Raw genomic sequence first — 12231 nt, forward strand, 5'->3', positions numbered from 1 at the left:
GAAGGGAGGAATGTCTTGTCGGCATCTCCAGACCGGTGGGTGGCTGAAGGGCCCTGGTTCGCTCAAGAATGTTTGACATGATGGGAAGAAACTGACTGAAATCCTGTTGACATCAGCTGCATTTTATTGCTAATTAAACGTTTCAGACCCAGTCTCCACCGCTCCTGAAGGAGCTTTTTCATCCTGCTAAGGTACAGAGATGCTTTCGCAGGATCGGGGGCACTGATTTTCAGACATTAAAGACTCTCCTCCTATGGCCTCCCGAAAAGCTTCCCTTGGACAAAAGGCACCCGTAGGGAAACCCTGAACCTTGAGCACAGGTTGGAAACTTTTAATCAGCGACAAAAGGCTGCAGGCCTTGAATGTAACGAGCTGAACCAACAGGGTTTCAGCCATTATGTGTTTCTGAGAAACCTACGTTATTCTCCTGTGCTTTTTCTTTAGGAATGAAAAGACTGCAGGGAAGATGAAAGGAAGTCAGAATACTTGAGCTTTATTCTACTACATATCCTTACACATGTGATAAAATACTGCAATTTAAAATAAATAAATTCCGTTACGTTTGAGAACGCTGTACAAAATGTTTCATGTTGATTCATCACGAACAGATGGGCATACACCCAAAGAGCAGGCCTTAATCCTTCACCGTAAAGTCGATGGTGCCTTTGGGCTCCCATAGCTGATAAAACAGTCCTAGGCCATTTCATGTAGTGGGTGTCCATGACTATTCTGTGGGTCAGAATCTGCCTCGTAGCCAGTGTCAAAGAGAAGATTTAAGAGGAAGGAGAAGAACTTAAACATAGTCCTTAAAGAAACAACTTCCTGTCACAACAGGAGGGCAGATGTAAAGCATTCTACACATGGGTGTACCTGCTGCTTGCAGAGCGACTGCTGTGCCATGGCTAACGTCCATTCCCTCCCTCTGAGAGTATCCGGGACGGTTCGGTGTACTTAGCCGTCAGCAAGTAAAAGAGGGCAGGTGCGGGGACTAGAGCCAGCAGAGGTAAATCCTGGTAAACGTTGTTCAGCTTACAAATAGAGATTATTCCGTAGGCATGCAGCAGCCAGTGACTAAACAGAACAATAAGCCTTTTCTTCCTGACGAGCAGATCTTTGAAAGTCTTGTTTAAAAAAAAAAAAAAAACAGAACAGGATATTACCATTAGTTTTTACAAGTATGAGACCTTAAATGCCTGCAAACAGGGAGAATTAACTCTTGGGTATTTTAAAGCATCCTTTCCTACTCCCCATGTCTTCATGGTGAAAAACACTTGAGATATGCTTGCTTAGACACTGCTTCCATTATGTGAGTGTTTATTTAGTAATTTCAAATTCTGTGAGAAGGGTCCCTGAACCTTTACTCTTTAGAATACAGTGGTGCCTCGCTTAACGGACGCCCCATGTAACGACGAATCCGCATAGCGACAATTTTTTGCGATTGGTTTTTGCGATTGTATTGCGATGTTTTATATAGTAAAAAATCGCTTTGCAATGATTGGTACGCTGTTTCACATACCGATCATCGCATAGCGATGATTTCCCAACAGCTGATTGGCGGTTCCAAAATGGCCGCTGGGTAAAAAAAATGGCCGCCTGCTGTGTTTTTGCCCGGATTCCTCGCTTACCAGGCAGCAAAAATGGCTGCCATATGGAGGATTTTCGTTTAAAGGTGAGTTTTTTGCCCATAGGAACGCATTAAATGGGTTTAATATATTCCTATGGACTTTTTAAATCCGCATAGCAACGAAATCGCTTTGCAGCGATTTTTAGTGCACGGATTATTGTTGCTATGCGGGGCACCACTGTATTTGGAAAGTGCAGAAAAGATACTGCAGAATGGCTGGCTCCCAGCTTTTTATCCTACCAGGAGGAGAAACAGATCCACCCCAATTCCAGCAGTAACAACAGCTATTCTTTCATTTAGTTAATTTATACCCATCCTCCCAGTACCGAGATCCAAGAAGGCCCAAATTATTAAAACAGATAATAATAGAAAACAAACCCTGTGTGTAATTTAAACACAGTAAAATGGGTATTAAGCCACTGAATTTAAAACCATTTAGAAGTATCCAAAATAAATGGGCACAACAGCCTCTCTCTAAAAATGTTGCCTGCTGGTGGAAGGGCAATAGGAAGGAGACCAGCCAAGCCTCCTCTTGAAAAGACTCTCATGCTAACAAGCAGACCCTTTCCCTTGTATTCTTACCAGGCATACCTGTGCAAGCGGTTGAGGCTAGAAGGCAGCCTCCCCCCCCCCAAAAAAAAAGACATTAAAACTTAGGTTAACTCATAAGAGACAATGCCATCTTGCAGAGAGAGAACATCACTGTTTTCAGTGCTAGTACTAAATGTCTTTGTCTAGTCAAAGTGACTAAGAGCTTCGAAAAACAAACACTGTTAGCACAATACCTGACGAAGAATAATTCCTCTTGTAGAATGGAAAGCATGTTTGAACCTAGTGAAGATTTCTCTAGTGACGCTATAGATCATATTAGGCTAGCTGGCTTGATCCTACCCAGATTTCTAAGTATTGTAATTCTGAAGGCAAAACTGTAGGATAGGATGCTTAGGAGAAAAATATAATTTCTCTTTGGGGAGAACTCCAGGATATTTGACCACCTCTTGATGAACCCTTTGTTTGTCCCCCATTGTCCGTCAGGGTCCTCACTTTGAACCTCCTTTTTAAAAAGAGGTGAATAGATCTTTAAGAGAAACCATGTTTTACTTACTTCTACTTCCGAAGCTGACAGATATACAACCAGGGTGAGAAGAGATAAGACTATGATGATGTAAGGGAAAGCATAGTCTGAAATGGAAAAAAAAAGTATGTTAAGCTAACATATACCAACATGTGTTGTACATCTGAACAGACTGTGCACTCCAAGAGTAAGTCACTTACTCTCAGGCTCACTCCCATATACAGCACACCTCCGTGTCCTTCTAGTAACTGAGGAGCCCGTCTTTAGACAACAACTCATAAAAGACTCTGATGCAGCTTCTCAGGTTTAATTAAATTCGGGACGGAAAATTATGAAGATCAGTTGTAGTCCCTGTGTTGACTTTCCTGTATTTTGCAGACAACAACACAAAGCTGCCTAGCAATAAGAACTGTTGTTGACTTCTTATATAAACATCCCCCAGATATACAGCTTTTGCACTGAGACACATTGCTGCCCGCTAACCCACATTTGAAACTTGTATTTTTGGAAGATAAGATACACCTTTGTGGAATGTGTTGAATGTTGCAGCATGAACCCAGTCAACCTTCTAGTAAGCACCTTAGGATCTCACACCAACTTATTTTCAATAGGTTGGTTTTTTTACGGCCAATACAAAGCTGTTTGCTTTTGACTGAGAATTTCCCTTTTCAAAATATCTCTGAAGCACGTTTAGTGACTCAAATGTACTACGGACCTGAATTGATTTCTGTATATCTTTCCACTTGAGAAGGTACATCCTTCGCCCACCCCCATGGCAGGTTCTAGTTTTTTGTATAAGTGGACATATAAAGACAACTTACACAACAAGCCGCCTCCAACAGCTTGAAGCACGGTTAAGATGGGGAAAAAGTAAAGAGCAGCGTAAATGCTCTTAAATCGATCTGACTTCCCGAGCCCACAAGCAATCTTCTTGACCAGAAGGGGCCGGAGCAGCATCATCAACACTAAGCAGAAGGCATAGTATATAAATACAATGGTGTAGCTGAAAGGAGAGGATTGTTAGTTTTAGATTACTGTTGCTAAAAGTTCTCGAGAAAAGAGCTGCATTTCAAAGCCTTCCTGTGGCCAAGAGCCCTGACATACATACCCCACAAATACTTCTATTATGGTGCTGCTTGCTTAGGATATGCAATCTCCTACGTTCCAGCTACTTAATCCTACTCACATTTCCTTTGCCCCAGGAGACCCACATGTAGCACAATTAATCAACTTTCTTGTACTAAGCTAATTTCAAAAACTTCGGGGCCTCTCCACCGATAAGTCGCAGAAGAATGCAGAGATGTAAGCTGGCTGGATGACATGGAAGCAAGACACCCATTCCTTGAACCAGTGGGGGCCAAATATGTGGCTGCCACAGCTGTGATTACAGAGAACCCAAGCCGGACCAATACACTCAAGGACAAACATGCCCTCTACCAGACGATGCTCATCAAGGTAGCTGTGCAAGTTTAGCAAACATTATTTCTCATTCACAGAGGCCATGATGACTTTAAGGCTTACAAAAGATTAACTTTGCCAGGATGTTTGCGAGGGTATCATCAAGGCCCCAATGGGAAATGGCTGGTCATCTGCTGCTTTCTGGAGCACACAAGCTAGTTATGAACTGCTGGATAGCTCAGTGGCTTAGGTCTCTGGCTGTGGAGCCAGAGGTTGGGAGTTCGGTTCCCCACTGAGCCTCCTTGACAGAGGCGGGACTAGATGATCCATAGGGTTTCTTTCCAGCTCTGCCATTCAAAGGTTGCTCTTATTCTTATTATTCTTATATATATATATATATATTACTTTTTCAAGACAAATGTACAGTATACTGGAGTCTCGGATTCAGAGAACACTGAAGAGCACTTATTGCTGCAACAAAATACAAAGAAAGGGGCAAAAATGTGAAAAAAGTTTTTATTTAGTTCAAAAGTCTGAAAAGATCATGGCCTCAAAAGAATTGTTGAGAGGGAAATGAATTATTTGAGGTGAAGTCTTTTCATGCACAAATGAAAAGTGACGAATTGAAAGTTTCCCCAAGAAGGCCATCTTTTCCTTTTGAAAAACCTTTTCTCCCATTTGAGACGACAGCTTATTTCTGTATCAGTTTATTAGTGTTTGTCCTCTAATCTCCACCCCCCCAGATTCCTTGTTCTTCGTATGCTATTTCATAGGGGCTGGGACCCACTCAGCCAAATGTCTTCCGTAAACTTATATCACTTGTACTTGAGCAATTATGTTTACTCTTACTCGGGAACATCTTCTACTGAAGACAAAGAAACGTGCAGGAAATGTAACACAGGACCCAGCTAACAGAAAATCTTGTTTGCCAGCAGCCATTAAGAGACGGGCCTTTTACAGAATGATCAGAATAATCACAGTGGTGTGTTGGTGCATCAGTAAGCATGGTACTCACAGAGGATAGACTGCTTCGTGAGTACAGTGAATGGTGGTAACGTAATCAGGACTTGGATTGTAAAGCATGGTGTACCAGTCAGAGAGCATTGCCACCTTGCACGAACGGATGTGCATAGAGCCCATGGGATCACTCACAAGCAGAGTAAGAATAGCTGCCACACTGCATTCGATTAAGGCGGTGATGTGCTGGAACAGTGCACTGGAACTAGAAGGAGAGAAAACATCCTCAGGAACAACAATGAAAACAAGAAAAGTGAACACCTGCCAAGATTAGAGCATCGTGGCGCAGTGGTTAAACTGCTGTGCTACAACTAAAACTGTGCTCACGACCTTGGGTTCAATCCCAGGTAGCTGGCTCAAGGTTGACTCAGCCTTTTATCCTTCCGAGGTCAGTAAAATGAGTACCAAGCTTGCTGGGGGGGGGGGGGCAATGTGTAGCCTGCATAATTAACTTGTAAACCGCCCAGAGAGCACTTAAAGCACTATGGGCCAGTATATAAGCAGCACACTTTGCTTTTGCTTTGATTAATTTGGATGGGCATTTCAAATCCTATGAATAAAACTTTCTTTGGAACAGTGAATTACGTGCAATCTTGTAGATCAAATTTCACCAGTATGGCACGTTCTTGATATTTTCCAATCACAATTCCCAACAGGTCCATTCAGGATGCTCAACAGCTATGAGTGTTGAGAGGTGTGATCCAAAACATCTCAAGAAAGCTGGAGAAAAATGATATGCACCCTCTCCGGGAGGAGACAATCGTGCCATTTTTAACAGACCCTGCCTAAGAACAGTGAAGCAGCATTTTTATTCTTCTTCTGGAACTCTGTTTGTCTCACTAAGCTTTAATTTCCAAGATACCTTGATTTTTTCAAAATGCCAAATGAATATATACCAAATTTATTTCATTCTAATTTTGTTTATGTGTCAGAATATTGATTTTTTTGTATGTGAGAAAGCAGAAAGGTGAATTCCACATCTCTGGGATATTAAGAAATATTTACCTTTTTTTCCCTGAATACCATTCAATGAAGAACCAGTGCAAGATGAGTGGAAGCATTGCCATAAAGCCAAGATAGAGCCAGTCATAGCGTTCTGGAGATCCTGTACACTGACGACATACTTTGTGGGCATCCGTTCTTTGCCCTCTCGGACACACCTGCAGAATTTCATCAGAGACCATTTTATAAAGCAGACCAACAAAGCTTTACTGAGAAAAAAATGCCTGGCAAGGTGGCACATGACAAAAGAACAGCACTGGAAAATGTGATCTATTTAACAGGTAAATATTTTTACAATACAAATGCTGCCTCGCTAAACGATGATAATCCATTCCACTGAAATCGCTGTTTAGCGAAATCATTGTCTAGCGAAAAGCATTTCCCCATTCACTGAAACCTGTTTAATGCGTTCCAATGGGGAAGAATCGTCATTGTCTAGCAAAGATCAGCGATAGGAAAGCCGCTTTGCGAACCGCCGATCAGCTGTTTAAATCGCTGTCTTGCGAAGCTTAGGTCCCGAAAACACCTGTTTTGCGAGCGCGGAGGGGGCTGTCAAAATCGTCGTCTAGCGAAAATCGGTTTGTGAAGCAGGAACCAAACATTTTCCAGCAAAATTACCCCATAGGAACCACTGTTTTGCGAATCGCTATAGTGATCGCAAAAAGCCAATGTATAGCGAAAAAACTGTCATGCGGGGTAACTGTCTAGCAGGGCACCACTGTATATTTATCTTCCCCACCACAACTTCTCTCATTAAAGTGTTAACGGATATGTCATTCTGTGTGCTTCAGAGACTCAACAGGCCCTGCCCCAATACTTCACTTACCCCACATTCACCATAATATTCGGTCCCATTTATGATTTCCACAATTCGTCCACAATAAAGTCCAAGGCAGTCTGGCTGAATATCTACACCTTATACAAAACACATGGAAACAAAAAGATTCCCGTTATTTCTCGTGACAGAATACAGCTGGGGGAAAACATTCTAATACTATGTTTTACTAGTTTTGCTCTTAAGTCTCTGTCTCTAGTCTCAAACAGGAGTGGAGACTTTTCCCACACACACACCCAATGTATTTATTTAATTCATTTAAAATATTTCTCCCCACCTTTGTCCTTGAAAAGGACCCAAGGCGGCTTACAACAATGAAGGACAATATTTAAAGTTGAAAACAATGAGTATACAACAGTGGTTAACATCCTTAAAAGACAATACAGTATTTAAAAATTATGAACAGTGAATAAGAAGGCATCTTACATCAGTTAACAGGCAATATTAAGGCAAAGATCAATAAGTATGCAACTTTTTTAAAAAAAATGTCACTCTGAGAAAAGGAAATCGCAGTGAAAGCAGTCATGCATAACAATCTATTTAAAACCCACACACAAGTGTTTAGGACTACAATATCCATAACCCCTTGACACTATCCATGCTGGTTAGGATTTCTAGAAGCCGAAGCTGCCACCCCCTCCATGATCCACACCATTATTCTCCTATAGAAAGCCACCCATTAAAAGCTATCCTGAGTTCAGGAGGTTAAAGAAAAAACAAGAATCAGAATTCGTTGTCCTTTGAAAAGCTGCGGATGATGGGACTTGTAGTCTAAGAGACGAATTCCTAAAAAAAAAGAAGTAAATAATTTCCAGCAGCCAGAAATGAACGCCCATGTCGAAGAACAAAGAAGCGGGGAAGGAGAAGCCCCCGCAAACAATACTGACCCATCTTCCTCCAGCCTCTCCCTCCGCAATTGACTAAAAATATCCGGGACCTTAACAGACAACCAGCGACCAACCAACCAACCAACCAGGGATCTAAGCCTTTTGCAGCTACGGCAACGTCACATCCCCTCGAAATCATCAGCTCCTCGTCGATTGGCTGAATCGCGCGACGTAGACACGCCCTCAGGCAGGTGTGGCGGAAGGGGCTACCCTCTCACGGGCGACCCGCCCGACCGTAAGGGGCGTGGCTTCAGGCTAAAGTGGGCCTCTGAACGGGAGCGGTTGGAAGCGGGAGGCGGGGCTTTTCTCGTACCCAGAGCTAGAAAAGGATAGAGTGTGGTTCCGATTAAAACTGTGAAGAATCTTTAGCCAATGCACATTTGTTCTGAAACTGATATCTTCTTCGACATTTCATTTTATTCCGTATGTCCGAAGAAGTGGACGTGATCCACGAAAGCTTGCCTTAAAATATAATAAAAACTCCACGTGTTTTTGTCTTTGTTTTGTTTCTTTGGCTTTTGCCTGCCTGTGATGCTTGCACAGACTAACAGGGCTTCTTCTTCCAAAACTTTTATTATTATTATTAATTATTATTATTAATTATCATCATCATCATCATCATCATCATAATCAAACAATACTTCTTGGTACCAGCACTAAAGCAGTATGGAACTGCACCCACTGCAGAGTTTGCAACGCAGTTCAGAGCCAACAAGCAGCACAACAATCCGGCTTAACTCAAAAAACCGCAGGTTCTCGTGGCAAAAGGTGTCCTCATCCTGAATGGGCAGGATTAGTCCCCCGTCCCCATCTCCAACCCCCACCCGTCCAGTGCTTCCAACTTTGCATTGCGTATCATACCCACTTTTGTTACTTTTTTGAATTAAGAAATCCTATGCAATTACGAGGTTTTTTATTTTTATTTTATATCATGGATCCGCATTTTACTTTCTTCTAGTTCTTCCTAGGAAAACCTCCGATCTCTTCTTTCGGAATCGCTATTTCGAGTGCCATGAGATATAGATAGATAGATAGATAGATAGATAGATAGATAGATAGATAGATAGATAGATAGATAGATAGATAGATAGATAGATAGATAGATAGATAGATAGATAGATAGATAGATAGATAGATAGATAGATAGCAATAGAAAAAGACCCCTTCATGGATTGCTGCCTTGTCGTGGCGAGGGGGCTTGAGTAACTCAGAGAAACTATGGGCTATGCCGTGCAGGGACACCCAAGACGGACAGGACATAGTGGAGAGTTCCGACTAAACGCAATCCACCTGGGGTAGGAACCGGCAATGCCACTCCAGTATCTTTGCCAAGAATGCCCCATGATCAGAAACAAAAGGCTAAAAGATATGACGCTGGAAGATGGGACCCTCAGGTCAAAAGGCGTCCAACATGCTACTGAGGAAGAGCGGAGGACAAGTACAAGTAGCTCCAGAGCTGATGAAGTGGATGGGCCAAAGCCGAAAGGACGCTCAGCTGTGGACGTGCCTGGAAGAGAAAGGAAAGTCCAATGCTGGAAAGAAAAATACTGCATAGGAACCTGGAATGTAAGATCTATGAACCTTGGGAAGCTGGAGGTGGTCAAACAGGAGATGGCAAGAATAAACATCGACATTCTGGGCATCAGTGAACTAAAATGGATGGGAATGGGTGATTTCAACTCAGATGATTATCATGTCTACTATTGTGGGCAAGAATCCCGTAGAAGGAATGGAGTAGCCCTCATAGTCAACAAAAGAGTGGGAAAAGCCGTAATGGGATATAATCTCAAAAATGATAGAATGATGTCAATACGAATCCAAGGCAGACCTTTCAACATCACAATAATCCAAGTGTATGCACCAACTTCCATTGCTGAGGAGACTGAAAGTGAACAATTTTATGAAGATTTACAACACCTTCTAGAACTGACACCGAAGAAGGATGTTCTTCTCATTCTGGGGGACTGGAATGCTAAGGTAGGGAGTCAAGAGATAAAAGGAACAACAGGGAAGTTTGGCCTTGGAGTTCAAAATGAAGCAGGGCAAAGGCTAATAGAGTTTTGTCAAGAGAACAAGCTGGTCATCACAAACACCCTTTTCCAACAACACAAGAGGCGACTCTACACATGGAAATCACCAGATGGGCAACATCGAAATCAGATTGACTATATTCTCTGCAGCCAAAGATGGAGAAGCTCTATACAGTCAGCAAAAACAAGACCTGGAGCTGATTGTGGCTCTGATCATCAGCTTCTCATAGCAAAATTCAAGCTTAAACTGAAGAGAGTAGGAAAAACCACTGGGCCACTCAGGTATAATCTAAACCAAATCCATTACGAATACACAGTAGAAGTGAAGAACAGATTTAAGGAACTAGATTTGGTGGACAGAGTGCCTGAAGAACTTTGGATAGAGGCTCGTAACATTGTCCAGGAGGCAGCAACAAAAACCATCCCAAAGAAAAGGAAATGCAAGAAAGCAAAGTGGCTGTCCAACGAGGCCTTACAAATAGCAGAAAAGAGAAGGGAAACAAAATGCAGGGGAGATAGGGAAAGTTACAGAAAATTGAATGCAGACTTCCAAAGAATAGCAAGGAGAGACAAGAGGGCCTTCTTAAATGAACAATGCAAAGAAATAGAGGAAAATAACAGAAAAGGAAAAACCAGAGATCTGTTCAGGAAAATTGGAGATATTAGAGGAAAATTTTGTGCAAAGATGGACATGATAAAAGACAAAAATGGAAGGGACCTCACAGAAGCAGAAGACATCAAGAAGAGGTGGCAAGAATACACAGAGGAATTATATCAGAAAGTTTTGGATATCCCGGACAACCCAGACAATATAGTTGCTGACCTAGAGCCAGACATCCTGGAGAGTGAGGTCAAGTGGGCCTTAGAAAGCCTGGCTAACAACAAGGCCAGTGGAGGTGATGGCATTCCAGTTGAACTATTTAAAATCTTAAAGGATGATGCTGTTAAGGTGCTACATTCAATATGCCAACAAGTTTGGAAAACTCAACAGTGGCCAGAGGACTGGAAAAGATCAGTCTACATCCCAATACCAAAGAAGGGCAGTGCCAAAGAATGCTCCAACTACCGGACAATTGCACTCATCTCACACGCCAGCAAGGTTATGCTCAAAATCATACAAGGTAGGCTTCAGCAGTATGTGGACCGAGAACTCCCAGAAGTACAAGCGGGATTCCGAAGGGGCAGAGGAACTCGAGACCAAATTGCTAACTTGCGCTGGATTATGGAGAAAGCCAGAGAGTTCCAGAAAAACATCTACTTCTGCTTCATTGACTATGCAAAAGCCTTTGCCTGTGTGGACCACAGCAAACTATGGCAAGTCCTAAAAGAAATGGGCATGCCTGACCACCTTATCCATCTCCTGAGAAACCTATATGTGGGACAGGAAGCAACAGTTAGAACTGGATATGGAACAACTGATTGGTTCAAAATTGGGAAAGGAGTACGACAAGGCTGTATATTGTCACCCTGCTTATTTAACTTATATGCAGAATACATCATGCGGAAGGCTGGACTGGAGAAATCCCAAACTGGAATTAAGATTGCAGGAAGAAATATCAACAACCTCCGATATGCAGATGATACCACTCTGATGGCGGAAAGTGAGGAGGAACTAAAGAACCTTGTAATGAGGGTGAAAGACGAGAGTGCAAAAAACGGTCTGAAACTCAACAACAAAAAAACTAAGATCATGGCCACTGGTCCCATCACCTCCTGGGAAACAGAAGGGGAAGATATGGAGGCAGTGACAGATTTTACTTCCTTGGGCTCCATGATCACTGCAGATGGAGACAGCAGCCCTGAAATTAAAAGACGCCTGCTTCTTGGGAGGAAAGCAATGACAAACCTTGACAGCATCTTAAAAAGCAGAGACATCACCTTGCCAACAAAAGTCCGAATAGTCAAAGCTATGGTTTTTCCTGTAGTGTTGTATGGAAATGAGAGCTGGACCATAAAGAAAGCTGACCGCCGAAGAATTGATGCCTTTGAATTGTGGTGCTGGAGGAGACTCTTGAGAGTTCCCTGGACTGCAAAGAGAACAAACCTATCAATTCTAAAGGAAATCAACCCCGAGTGCTCATTGGAAGGACAGATCCTGAAGCTGAGGCTCCAGTACTTTGGCCATCTCATGAGAAGAGAGGACTCCCTGGAAAAGACCTTAATGTTGGGAAAGTGTGAAAGCAAGAGGAGAAGGGGACGACCGAGGATGAGATGGTTGGACAGTGTCATCGAAGCAACCAACATGAATTTGACACAACTCCGGGAGGCGGTGGAAGATAGGAGAGCCTGGCGTGCTCTGGTCCATGGGGTCACGAAGAGTTGGACACGACTAAACGACTGAACAAACAAACAAACAAAAATAG

The 12231-nt window shown here is 42.7% G+C and overlaps 2 protein-coding genes across 5 annotated transcripts in view; one reads left to right on the forward strand and one right to left on the reverse strand.

Moving 5' to 3' along the window:
• The window catches only part of CCDC175 (coiled-coil domain containing 175), a 48355-nt gene extending 47774 nt beyond the window's left edge, over positions 1–581 (forward strand). For both annotated transcript variants that reach the window (XM_072986820.2, XM_078383858.1), the window contains one exon: positions 445–581. In XM_072986820.2, the coding sequence (XP_072842921.2) occupies positions 445–450 (6 nt within the window). In that variant the 3' untranslated portion in view covers positions 451–581. The remainder of the gene's footprint in view (positions 1–444) is intronic.
• On the reverse strand, positions 474–7992 carry JKAMP (JNK1/MAPK8 associated membrane protein). 3 transcript variants are annotated; one of them, XM_072986823.2, is made up of 7 exons: positions 7839–7992; positions 6943–7031; positions 6120–6274; positions 5113–5319; positions 3521–3702; positions 2730–2806; positions 474–1121 (listed from the first exon to the last, which is right to left on the reverse strand). In XM_072986823.2, the coding sequence occupies exons 1-7, from the start codon at positions 7975–7977 to the stop codon at positions 903–905; spliced, it is 1068 nt and encodes a 355-aa protein (XP_072842924.2). In that variant the 5' UTR covers positions 7978–7992; the 3' UTR covers positions 474–902. The 3 variants fall into 3 exon arrangements, with proteins under 3 accessions (XP_072842924.2, XP_072842925.2, XP_078239998.1); XM_072986824.2 differs by having other exon boundaries at positions 6943–7025; positions 7839–7944; XM_078383872.1 differs by lacking the exon at positions 7839–7992 and adding an exon at positions 7378–7787.
• Positions 7993–12231: the final 4239 nt, after the last annotated feature.

The sequence above is a fragment of the Pogona vitticeps genome, chromosome 1 (assembly GCF_051106095.1).
Source record: "Pogona vitticeps strain Pit_001003342236 chromosome 1, PviZW2.1, whole genome shotgun sequence".
Lineage (NCBI taxonomy): Eukaryota > Metazoa > Chordata > Lepidosauria > Squamata > Agamidae > Pogona > Pogona vitticeps.

What these genes read in the sequence shown, in the direction of transcription:
- JKAMP (XM_072986823.2), bottom strand. Translation starts at nt 7,977, where the DNA reads ATGATTTCGAGGGGATGTGACGTTGCCGTAGCTGCAAAAGGCTTAGAT. An exon ending in GAGAGGCTGGAGGAAGATGG is followed by an intron (nt 7,032 to 7,838) that starts GTCAGTATTGTT and finishes GTTTTGTATAAG; the next exon opens with GTGTAGATATTCAGCCAGAC. An exon ending in TGTTGGAGGCGGCTTGTTGT is followed by an intron (nt 2,807 to 3,520) that starts GTAAGTTGTCTT and finishes TTTCCATTTCAG; the next exon opens with ACTATGCTTTCCCTTACATC.